The sequence below is a fragment of the Triticum urartu genome, chromosome 5 (genome assembly GCF_003073215.2).
Source record: "Triticum urartu cultivar G1812 chromosome 5, Tu2.1, whole genome shotgun sequence".
Lineage (NCBI taxonomy): Eukaryota > Viridiplantae > Streptophyta > Magnoliopsida > Poales > Poaceae > Triticum > Triticum urartu.
Genome location: NC_053026.1, coordinates 592572472 through 592585601, shown reverse-complemented (window position 1 = coordinate 592585601; position 13130 = coordinate 592572472). Strand labels below are relative to the sequence as shown.

Genomic DNA, 13130 nt, shown 5'->3' with positions numbered 1-13130 from the left:
CGTTTCCGCGTCTACTTATAGAAAAATGTCCCTGATAAAAGCTTCACCCCATTGACTCGATGAAGGTGAATAAGTTCATCCATAGTTCTCAACATAATTTGGCCTCTAACTATTATTATGTTTCTTTTTCTCTTTTTTGAGCGGAAAAGCCTCTCAGTGATTTATTTCTTTGTCAACAGGGTTACATCGTGTAAAACATAAGGCAATAAAAAGGATGGTAGATCACCCTCCCAGCTAAACTCTAACTGATTATCATAAGCATGTTTTGCAAGCTGATGGGCCACCTGATTAGCTTCCCTGGGACAAAACTCAAAAGTGATACCATCAATCGTCTGGGCTTTTGCAAAGCATTCCACCAAGGTTGCAGAATATGGACTGAACAATCAACCTCACCATTGCATGCATTTATCAATTCTAGCGAGTCAGATTCAATGATAATATTTGTGCACCCCAACCTCTCGAGCAACTCCATCCCATTTGACATTGCCAAAGCTTCTGCCAAGGTGGCATCAAGAGTAGAGTCAAATATACAAGCTGTACCAGCAACCGCTTCACCAATGCTATTTCGCAGGACAATCCCTACTACACCCGTACCATTATCATGAAATGCAGCATCTGTATTTAGTTTGTAGCATCTGGGTCTAGGTTTTGTCCAATATATTTCATGCGGTGTACTGGGGTGAGATGAAACTTCATAATTCATTGTCAAAGCTTCGATTGCAAAAGCAATTTTAGGGGGGCTGCCACCGATTCCCCCTTAACCATCTCGTGTATTTGCCACCATATGTACCAGCATGCAACGACAATCGATTCCTGAAGTCGGAGCCCCCCTCCCCCCCACACACACCCAAGACAGGAGATCTTTGGGTAGGATGACACAAAATATACTCCAGAACACCGAACCCGATCTGTCCATAGCCAGAGCATTATCAATTACTTCCTCGATGCCAAGAGCATGCCAAACTTCCCGAGCACGATTACATGTGAATAAAAGGTGGCGAATATCTTTCGGGCATTCATTTGCAAACCGGACAAATAGGCGCTACAGAAAAGTGGCATGCAGCAAGAATAGCCTTTCCTAGGACAGTGCCATGTAGGGCTTTCCAAACAAAAATCTTGATTTTACTAGGGACTGAAAGCTTCCATAAAATATCCCATACATGATTCGGCTTTGATGCTCCTTGTCCATCTTCTCGTCTTGTTCTTGCGCCAAACTGGTGTTCCCATTCTATGTAATAAGCAGACCGTACCGAGAAGACAAAGGACTTTGTTTTATGCCAAGCCACAAAGTCCTCCTGCAAGTGTTCACTCAAAGGAATCATGAGAATATTCCGAGCATCAACATGCATGAAAATGCCTCAAATAAGTGGTAGAGGTAGGGGTGGGGTAGAAGTAGAAGATGGAGAAGAGGAGCAGACAGAGCATCGGCGGGCATGCCGTAGAGGTGGCGGCTCCAACCCTAGCTCGTTCGTGTGTGGGGGAAAGTAGGGGATGAAGGCGAGGAGTAAAAAAACTAATCATTTTTCCACTTAGTCATCAGGACCGTGGGCTGATTCTTATAAAATCCAGGGGCTTTTCAAAAAAGCATGATGAACGGAGATTTGCCACTTTCACAACCTCCAGCATCAACATTGCCATACCATTCTCGCCTTGACTAATTACCTGAATACAAACGAATCAAATCTGCCCCTAAATCTGTCTCTGTAGCCAACAGAGAGAAGCAGAGTCACTCACCTCGGCCGCGTCTGCTGAAAAGCAGTACTTGGGGGACAGAGAAGTTGGTAACTGTAACGACGATGGAGGTGCCGGGGAGTCAATACTTGAGGTCCTTCACACATCCCCAACTCGTTCACCAACACCGCCTGCACACGCTCGCTCCCCGTGGGCCTGTGGGGAGTAGGGGTGGGGGAGGTGAGGCGAAACAGGGAGGAAGGAGGGAGAATGGGAGGATAGAAGATGGAGAAGAGGGGAGGACGGAGCGGTGGTGAGCATGTCATCCACCATGGTTGGGCTTGGGAGGAGTAGGGTGGGGGTAGAAGATGGAGAAGAGGGGCGGACGGAGCACTGGCGGGCATGCCATAGAAGTGGCGGCTCCAACCCTAGCTCGTTTGTCTGTGGGGGAAAGTAGGGGATGAAGGCGTGGAGTAAATAACTAATCGTTTTCTCCACTTAGTCATCAGACTGCGGGCTGATTTTATAAAAGCCAGGGGATTTTCTAAAAAAGTGCGACGAACGGAGATTTGCCACTTAAAATAGGAGTGTGGATTGAATACCAGAAACTGCAGCGACTTTTTTGCAAAATTTCTTGATTGGGCAGTAGCAATAGGTGCTTTATTATTAGATACAAACTAAACATTTTTAAATATTTGTTCAACATTTTTCAAATACCAGTTCAACATTTATCAAATACTTGTCCAATATTTGTTTAAATGCTGGATTAACAATTTTCTATACATGATCAAGAAATTTCATCATTTTTATACATGGTCAACATTTTTCTATACACAGTCAACATTTTTGAAAGCATGATTAACATTTTTAAAATATTATGTGAAGTAAATTTTTTTGTAATATATATGTTTAGAATATTTAAAAGTGTAAATAAAACTAAAAAATGTACCAAAAATGAAATAAAAACATGAAAAAAGCAAAAAAAAAAATACGAGGCAGTGTAGCTACTGCGAACTGGCCGGCCCATATCCTCACATCCTTCAGCGAGTCTGAAGACTCATTTGCTGAACACGAGTCATAGTAGCGCCCTATAACGGGCATTTAAGGCGCCGTATAAGAAACACCTTTTTTTAAGGCAACTTTCCAAGAATAAATAGTTGAGGAGCGCTTCTTCGTATGCCTCCCAACGATCACTTCGGGTGGTTAAAAGCGCATCACTTGGGACGCGTGCTATCAGCCGTCGCCATGTGTCGCGCCCTAGGCGTTTCTTTTGGATTTTTTTTTAAATCTGCACGTGTTTACTGTTTTTAGAGGGTTTTTTAGGGTTTTTTCGGCTTTTCGGTTTTCTATCGGTCTTTCTTAGATCTTCGATAAAACAAATTTGAGAACTTTTTTCGCGAAAAAATACATTTTCTTTTATATTCTTCGGCGAGAGGCACGGATCTGCTTTCACAAGAGACACGGTTTTGCTTCTGCGAGGCAAGAGGTACGGCCGTGCCTCTTGGAAACAAAAAAAAAGTGTCTTTTCTTCTTCCGTGAGAGGCACGCTTTTGCTTCTGCCAGATGCACGGCCGTGCATCTCGGAAACATCTTTTGGAAAGGAAAAAAACATTCTAGATCGGTTTTTTCATTTCTTTCCTCATCAAAAAAGAAAGTTATTTAAGACCTATCAACATGGGATCTAATTTTAAAGATCTCGACGCGAGAAATCCAACTGTGGAAATGGTTCGAGATTTGGACACACGATTTAAGTGATAAAAAAGAGAAAACTCACATATTGTGACAACTGGCGTTGTCGCAACCTAAGAATATGAGAGTGATCTTTGGAAGGTCTCAATTAATGATTTTGTTTTTTAGGAAAAGCTAAGTTTTATTGATCAAATACCACTTGAAGTGGGATACAATAAGGATCATGGGGTTGAAGCCACACATGGCGCCCCTCATCCAGAGAATTCGAAAACTTAGCTAAACTATCTACTTCTTTATATGCCGTTCGTCCTTCAAAAGTAAATTTGCAATTAAAATTGGCTGCATGCTGCTGATCTCTCTCACAATGCTCTCATAGTTGCTCATTATGCTTTCATGTATTTCCTTGATAATTTGCTTCGCATCCGACGCAACAACAAAATTATGGACGTGCAAATCCTCAGCCAGCGACAGGGCCTCCCCGCAAGCAATTGCTTCCAGAACCACCGCATCAGTGCTTCCACGAATAACCAAGACTGAGTTACCCATGAACGAACCTCCTGCAGCTCGGCACAATGCAACTTCCGATCCACCAAGTCCAGAACATGCAGCACTAGCATCCACGTGGACTGTAGCATGGTCCGGCGGTGGCGCCTTTGGTCTTGTAGCTATGTTTTTTGGAATAGTATGAATTGATGCCCTTGTAACTGGAAAAATCTCAAGATCAGCAACGAATCTATTTATAAACTGATGGGTCGCCGAGGATGTTAGATATATCTTTTCATGGATGACTTTTCTCCTGGCCCACCAGATTTCCCGTAGTGTCACTCATAGTCCGACAAAAGACTCATGTGGAAGTGTGTCAATCATCAAGAACAATCATTGTTTAGCACTCCGTGTAGTTCCGCACAAGTGTTCTTCTAAATCACCATCAATAGCGCACAAGTGCATCTTGCCATAGTGCACTTAAGTAGAGAATGTCTCCAGGAACCTGCACCTCCACATAATGCACACTGACTGAAGTAGCCATTTTTTTGTGTGCTCTCACATCCTCAGTTGGAAGGGAATTTTTTGCTAAACTTCAGAGAAACATTCAATTCTTGCCCGGGACCGGCGTTTTCCATAACATTTTCCCATGGTGTGGCATCTCGGTCATTACTTGAAGAGTCAAAAGTGCCATCTATCAATACTTCCCGCCTCATCTTCGCAGCAATCATCATTTTATAGGTTGATCTGACGCTGAAGGTGTCATTCTTTTCAAAATTCCAAGCCCATCTATCATCCATGTCATTAGTACACAAAGGTATGCTAAGAGTGGCTGGGGCATCAATCGGAAGGCATACCTCGGCGATCTTCTCCCTGTCCCATCTCACAGCAGTATGATCAATTAGCTCAGATATAAAACTAGGAGGATTAGCAGACCGACAACCAAATGGCCTCACCATCACATCGCGTGGTATCCAATTATCAGACCATATGCGAGTTGTGGTTCTATTACCGATCCACCTAATTAGTCTCTGTTTTAGTATGTCACGTCCCTCCACAATTGCTCTCCATATCTGATTTGGGTGACTGCCTAGTTCAATTAGTGATTTTGTAACTTTTTTTTAGGTGTAGTGATTTTGTAACTTACCACGTTTACCTACGCGGAAACAATGGGGCGCTGGGCTTGTGTCCAGCAGAGGTACGGCCCGCGTAAATCCCCCACGCGCGCCCCCGAAACCAGATCCGAAACCACGAGCCCAAGGATTTTCCGTCCGTCGTCGCGCCTAGACTTCACCGGCCGGGATCGATCTGCTCTCGCCGGCCGCCCGTCGTGTTCCGTCGATGGGATACTGGTTCTTCGGCGGCCACGGCGGCTTCTACATACCCTCCTATGACGGGAGCCAGCCTCGACCCGCTGGCCCTCACCGGCCGCTGCTGTATGGTACTGTGCCATACGAGGAGCAGATCCGCCGGATGGAAGAAGGCGTCCGCCTCCGTCAACGGCCAGCGCCCAACCCCACAGCCTGGAAATATTTCAAGATCTTCACTAGGGTACGCACTACACAGACCCCCTTCGAGTTATCCTTACACTGCCCCCTCTAAATTATCCCTTTTCTTTTACAGCCTTCCTTTTGCCCCTCTGAATTTATCTTCCTAGTATATAACGTGCTTCCTCCCTAATAATCTATCAGATCATACATAGAAAACTCAGATGTTTGATTCTCCGCTCGTGCATTTATACTTCTTTGTTAATCACTCATCAATCCATGGATTTCAGTACTGTATCTATCATTCGCTCGTGCATTCAATCCTAAAACTACGCATCAGTCCATGGACTTCGGTAGCTATGTGTATTTGTCGTGCTTGCTTACATACTCGCTGTGTATATGGTTTTGCAGTGTTTCATGGCTGCGATGAGCATCACGATGATGGCTTGGATATTCGTGGCGCGATATTTCGGTTCGGATCCTCAGGTGCAGGATCCCTATATTATGATGGGACTTATCGTCTTTGCTCTCATACCAGTGGGATTCGGCTTCATCATAACAGAAGGAGATATAGAGACCCAGGACACACGTGCTCAAGGGGAGGCACTGTCAAGCCCGAGCCATGGATTTGAGGATCTTCGTGCGGATATGGCTAGGATTTGTGCATTTCTCGAGATACGCTAACTAGTTACTCTCTTGGCTGGAACTGCCTCTAATAGAATGCGTCTTGTTTATCTAAGCTTGCATCAGTTATTATTTTCTTGAGGGGAACCACACTTGTAATTGCCGTTGTACACAGAATGAATACGCAGCAATTACTATTTTCTCCAAGAAATCTGTCTACCTTTCTTATAGAAGAATAGAAGGTGCCATAAATATTTACACAAGGATTTCTTTAGATGAGGCAAGCCGAGTGAAACCCACCTCGCGGTACAATTTCGCTAGGTATCCTCGAGGGCTAGGTGAGCCACCTCGCGGTACAATTTCGCTCCTTCCAAATGTTTCAGAGTGAGTAAATCAAATTGCCACAACGCTCCGATGCCTTCGTGTCCGAGTTGGTTGTGAGAAAGTCATCCACCACCGATCAATAGAGCTGGGTAAGGGGGGTCGAAGTGGGCATCCCTTCGGCATCAGTAACCACGTTCTACACCGCCTGGGAGAAAGGATGGTCCCGACAAAGATGCGAAACTGTCTCAGGAGCCCTAGACATAGGCGACAGATGGGATCGAGCAGCCAATCTCCGATCATCAAGTGCTCGACCGTGGGGGTCCTACCATTTCGGACCAGCCAAGCAAAGGACTTGCACTTGGGGGCGACCCTAGCTTTCCAAACCTTGATGGGCTAAAAGGATGTAGGTAGTCGTTGAATTGCATCTTGTATGCCTACTTGGTGAAGAATTTGTTAGAGATGGTCCAGTTCTAGCAGATGGAGTCGGGGGTGGTTCGGGTTGATGTCGGGCTCTCGCAGAATCTGCCAAATATCAATGCATCCGCGAAGCTGCGCGGTAGTGTCGAACACGTGACTATCATTATCCACCTATCTCCTTGAAGGTCATCATGCACAGTCCTGTTTTTCGAGTTGCAAATCTTGAAGAGCTCCGGGGCACACTAGCAAAGGGCGGATTCCCCAATCCATCCATCCTTCAAAAAATGGGTATGTCTTCCATCACCGATAGTGACCGTGGTGAAGGCCCGAAAAAGGGACGTATCAGACTCGCTGCAAGGGAACTCAATACCCAACCAAGGCCGGTCAGAGTCGGTCCACACTCCATGGGAACCAAGGCCACCTAAGCCGAAGAGCCTGGCAAAAGCATTCAAGTCAAAGACCCCCAGACCGCCCATATTTCTCGGATGGCACATAGCCTTCCATACTTTCCTCCTTTTAAGTGATTGCCCCCCTCAAGGCTATATTACTTCAATGCTCGGTCAAGAAATTAACATCATGCCTAGTTACTTGATCGTATTGGATCTTGATCATGCAAGAATGCTTCGAAAGAATTTTAACGACATGACTCGTATCGAGATCCTCTTGCATAAGCTCAGTCTTCTGATTTTGCTTATGGAGACGCTTGTCGAGAACTTTGTTCGTACTCTCTTAGTGTTCCACTGAAATTCTTGATAACTTTCTTGCAAGCTCGGTTCTCCATCATAGCACTCCAAGCCATTAGTCTTCTTTCCTATAAGTGACGGAGAACATCCTCCTTTATTTCTTCTACTAAGGTGTTTCCTCCATGAGCCATTGCACACAATTAGATGTAATGACGTCGAGCAATTCTTTGGCTTCGTTTACGGTTTTGTTCATGAATTGGTGGAGGGGATGCAGCAGGATGCCTGGTCAGATTTCTTTTTTATGTCACTTACTAGTGGACCCAGTCCTCGCAAAAAAAGAAAGACTAGTGGACCCAAGGGTACAGCTGGTCATTGTGCAAAAACAAATAGCAAAAATAATTTAGGGGTGCTACATGGCCGATGACGGGTCAAAACTGGTATATTTGTGATAAAATTTGAGTGGCATATGGACATATGGATAAATTTTGTGATAAATGCTTTGATTTTACCTCGTTCGTTGTGCTACTGCTTGGCTAAGACCTGAACTTATTGCTAGCCGCCTCCTCCTCCCCCTTCACAAGAATAGCCCGGTGGCTCTAGGGTCATGGGGCGCGATGGAAACCAGCGGAAGGGCTCCGTTTTTAGTCATTTCTTTTAGTTTTGTTAGGGTTTGTGTTCTTCTCAGGAAGGGGAGACGGAGACGGTTCCTTGAAGATGGAATAAAGGTCTCCCCGCCTAGACCCGTTCCGGCGGTGCGTCTAGCATTGTTGGTGGGCGTGTGGAGGGATGTCTCCGGTGGATCTATCTTTGGTGGATTTGCTCGGATCTCGTCGTTGTTCGCCTACGTTCGTGTGTTTTCCAGTTGGATCTTTCTAATCTACGTTATTCTTCATCTGTGGCGGTTGCTGTTCTGGTGCGCTGGTCCTACGGGGCCTTAGCACGACGACTTCCCGACTGTCTACTACAATAAGTTCTGCCTGACTCCGGCGATGGAAGGGCGATGACAGCGGCGTGCCTTCGGCTCGCTTCAATGCTTGTAGTCGTCGCTAGGTGGTCTACGGATCTAAATGTAATTTTTTATTATTTCTAATATTCATTGTACTGTCATGATTAAAGATTTACGCTTGCGGGCGTAATGAGTTGGGAAGATAAAACATATAGTAAACGGGCGTTGTCACCCGCAAAAAAAAAGGGCGTTGTCATTCGTATCATCAAGCTCGAGTAAAGTCTATTTTAAACTTTGAATTCATACAATTAATCGAAATTGAACCCTGAACTCTAAATCCGTGAAATCGATACCCTGTACTCATTGATCCCGGTCAATCTCGACCTTGAACCTGTATAGACCGGTTTGGCACAGTAGGAAAGTAACAATCCCGGCCGGGATCCTACTCTACTCTCATTGATTATATGGGCCCACATGTCAAATTTACCTTCTCTCCTACAATCACTCTGTCTCACTCCCAAAAACTGTGGCATGCCGTTCGGCAGGCTCGGCGGCTGGTGTACCTTGTGCTGGGACGCCGGAAAATGGGCAGGGCAGCAGGAAAGTGCAGGGGTAGCGCATGGGAAAGAAGAGCGAGAGGCATGACCACCGGTCGGGTCGCCGTGCACGTCATCCACGCTGCACCTGGCGTGCTCTCACGGCAGAGCAGCCACCTAGCGCGAGCGGTGGAGGAAGAAATCGATGGAGATAGGGTGAATGTCGCTCAGGGACGCGGGAAGGCGAGTCGCACGGGGCTACAGGGGTGGTCGGAGCGAGCTTGGAGGTAAGGTGACCTGTAGGGGAGTGCACGACTGCACGCACACCAAGTGTTTGACGAAATGGTGGAGCTACGGGAGGTCCTTCTGTAGCTTTGCAGCAGCGCATCAGAGACGAGTAACGTGTTCGAGGTCTCGCTCGCACGCTTCTGACGGCCGCTTCAACGCTCGGCCGTCTCGTCGGGATCCTGGTAGCTGTGTGGCGTCGGGGTCACGTTATCCAGTCCAGGCCTCCCGGGAGCCTGCGACAATGTCGGTCACGTTATCCGGCCGCTCGTGCGGCGCGTCGGCCAAGCGCTGCGTGCCAAGCGTGAGCAGCTCCTAGAGACGGCTGCGGACGACGCAGCGGCGACCGTGCGCTACGGCGGCTAATGTGCTAGCTCGGTTTCGTGTAGTATTTGTCGAGGCGTGAATGCTAAGCAAGCTAGTATTAGCCAGTTCGTCGCTGATCCATGCATAGTAGTATTATTTGTTCGTACTACTGCTTCATAGTGCTTTTTTAGTCTGATTCGGTTTGGGATTTCTTTTTTGATGGATTTGCATAAAGCGGGAAAAGAAGACGAAGATGACATGTAGGCCCACAAAGCAAGTGAGAGAAGTGAGTGGTCCCGGCCAGGATTTTGTTTTTCCTAGTGCAGCAAACATACATAGGGTTGAAATTGACCGGGATTAGTAAATATGAGGGGCAGATTTCAGGGATTTGAAGTTCAGGGTTTGATTTCGACCATCGATACAACTTCAAGGTTTTAAACAGACTTCACTCGTCAAGCTCATCACATCGACCGAACAAAGAGATCAGCCCATCGATCCCCACCCTCCTAGCCATTTTCTTTTCTTCTAAAAAAAACCATGGCCCCTGACCCCAGTATCTCCCATGGGGTTATGTCCAAAAACCATCGCCCTTTCCCCACAACTTGCTCCTCTCAACCCGGATGAAAAACATAATTAATGATCCTCTGTTATTGATAGTTCTTTTGATGAGGAATTAGTTGTTATTAATGATTTCTCTTGTGATAACCCTGAGTAATGGTAATTATGCAAATTACATTGTTGCTAAATATTTGCAACCTAAATTTACATATGAAAAATAAATTCTTCTTTGACTTAAGACATTACTTTTGAGATAAACCATATTTATATAACAAAGTCCTCTCAGATGCGGGCCATCCGATCTGTCCGGGCGTATCGCATCTGGGTGACTCGGCTTGAGGGTTGCTCCTGAACATCGCTCTTTGGGCTGCTGGAGTCGCCTTTGATCATTCTGGTGTTGATGTGTTGTTGAAACTAGATGGTACCCCGCGCGTTGCTGCGGGAATTTGTAGCACTATAGGATAAGTATTTACATATAAATAAATAATAGAATCATAAGATGTACTCCCTCGGTCTCAAATATAAGATACTTTTTAACCTTTTATTAAATAATATAAAGCGGCAAAATTAGTACTATCTCCATACTTGCTTAATTAGAATGCATCATCAACATAAAAAAGGAATATATATGTTAATGAGTTTTTTTCTCATAATAATTGAAGGCAATATAATTTGATTATCTGTTTGAAGTGCATTAGAGCAACGAAACAATAACAACATAAATTCATGCAAATTTGTGAGCCTTGCGTGTTAATATGCCTAAATAGGAATTAGCTTTCATTGTCCGCTATGATCCATTTTTAGAGGAAAAGTAACCAAAGTACAAAATGTCATGGTTACTAAGTAGGACAACAAATATACTCCATTTTCTACAGCTTATTCCAGCATAGAACAGTTAAAGAGAAGGAGAAAAGGGCCATACTTGATCCTCTCCCCAAGGATTGTCATTAACACCAGAACAATCAAATAATGATATTCCAAGTATTATTCTTACATTTTTAAAAGCAAAGCTATAGCCTTAGAGAAGATTGTTTACTATAATTACAAACAGATGCTTAAAAACAGTACATCACTTAATATTATAGCATAGATAAATAATAAATAAATAGAAAAGTCAAACTCAAGGTGTAGTCAGGTTGAATATGCAGCTGAACAAACACCAACACCATAAGGAACCTGTAATTGTAATGTATCAGCAAATTTAGGGAACAAAAAATATACCTTTTTAATTCAAGGAAATACATTTTTTGTGGCCTATATTTTTAATATCTAAAGGGTATGAATGTTCACCTAGAAGACACCCCGCGTGCGTTGTAGCAGGAATATAAAATAGATATGTTAAGGACATGACTAAGATTATGAAACCATGTGAGATTTGTAAATTATTATTAACTCGGCACGGGTGAATTACATAACAGAGAAAATGAATAACTATGGAAGTATCAATAACAAACTCTTCAATGAATTTTATGAAAAAGAAGTATAACAGTTTGTTAGGCAATTGCATTGAGTGAACATCTTGGTGGTTCTGTCACCTTGATACGGTGCAAATAGTTAATATAAGCTTCAATTTATGAAAGGAAAATCATACATATAATTATGTGAAACGAATGCAAATATGAAATTTTCTACTTATTTGATTTTGTTTAATATCTGGAAAAATTCCTTTGAAACTTACCTTGAATCCGCTAGTTGATTAATATACGACTCATATCCACAATAGTATTTGCAAAACCTTCGATTTTATGATAAATCTGAAACACATTTCTAATCTAGCATAGAGCTAGCTGGCCGGGCTAGATGATTTCCAGATTGAATATTACTGCTGAAATACATGTGTAATTAACCTCTATTCCGGTATTGGATTGATCTGATGACATTCACAGTGGAATATATAGTACTGCCGGGCAGCAACATACCTGAAAATGACCAAAGGAATATGTTTGATTCTACAAAACCATCAAAGCAATGCAAAAAAGTACCAATAAAATTCATACTAAACTACATGTGTGTGCATGTATGAGAGAGAGAGAGAGAGAGAGAGAGAGAGAGAGAGAGAGAGATGCACGATTGTAGTTGCACGTAGTAAATGGTACGTTTTGTTTCACCCGTTTATTCCTTCCAATCAGTACTCAATAGAACAAAACAAAGAGAGATGACTACGATCCATCACTTCCAATCAAAGTTGTTTCATCTGTTTATTCCTTCCAACAACAAATAAAATGAAACGAAAAGGGAATCAAAGCTTATTGTTTCATGCTTGCCGGCAGTGCCTGAATTAAAGATGATCGTGGATTAGAAAGACTGACCGGACTTGCTGCGCGGATGAGGCAGCTGGAGACAGAACAGACTTGCCTTCATAAAAATTGCTTCCTGCCATAAACAAATCAGAACTAATTAACTCAAGATCGATCAGATTTGGGGAGGTAAAGAGGAAGGAGAGCCCCATGTTTTGGTGCAGATGATGTTGGAGTAGTACGAGAATGGGGCGACCTGTTGGGGCTTGGGCAAGCAGTGTCCGCGGGGCTCGATTCATCGGCAATGGTTGCGGGCTCAAATTAACTACGGTGTTCATAGGGGCCTGGATCGGTAGCATCATGCCGGTATTTACAGGCGAACCGCACGAACGATGGGCTGGCAGGGGCACGCCATGAGCACCACCAAGTGGGAGGATTGTGGTGGAGAAGATAACGCTCCTTCGTTCTAGTGGAGTCTGTGCAAAATAGATGAGGGCTGGTAACAGAACGTCATGGCCTCGTCCTTTGTATAGCGTACAGAGGGCAAATCATATACTTGTCCGGTTTTTTTTTTAGAAAAGAAGGATGACCCCCGGTTTGTGCATTTGAGCGATGCATATGACCACTTTATTAATTATTCTCACAAGACCTTACAAAGTAATACAACAGTAAGACTAAAGCCGCCGTCTAAGCAACTCTATCCAGTTGATGAATGAGCGCAGATAGCCTGGGCCTAATACCAAACAGACATCGCAGCCAAACCTAACAACTAAGACCTGAGGTCCCATCCAAGACGCCTGCCGGGCATGGGTCTCACCGGTCCGGCGTGTACTAAGAGGCCGCCGCCGCCAACTGCCACCGCTCCATCTTCAGAACTGTACTGC

At 44.4% G+C, this 13130-nt stretch overlaps 1 protein-coding gene and 1 long non-coding RNA gene across 2 annotated transcripts; one reads left to right on the top strand and one right to left on the bottom strand.

The window, feature by feature from the left end:
- Positions 1-5021: 5021 nt before the first annotated feature.
- Positions 5022-6161, top strand: LOC125506195. Its single transcript, XM_048671058.1, has 2 exons — positions 5022-5394; positions 5742-6161. Exons 1-2 carry the CDS (start codon positions 5185-5187, stop codon positions 6012-6014), a joined length of 483 nt encoding a protein of 160 aa, XP_048527015.1. The 5' UTR covers positions 5022-5184; the 3' UTR covers positions 6015-6161.
- A 4743-nt stretch (positions 6162-10904) lies between these two features.
- On the bottom strand, positions 10905-12759 carry LOC125506194. Its single transcript, XR_007282601.1, has 4 exons — positions 12503-12759; positions 12319-12382; positions 11857-11928; positions 10905-11185 (listed from the first exon to the last, which is right to left on the bottom strand). It is a non-coding gene; the product is annotated as an uncharacterized LOC125506194 (long non-coding RNA).
- Positions 12760-13130: the final 371 nt, after the last annotated feature.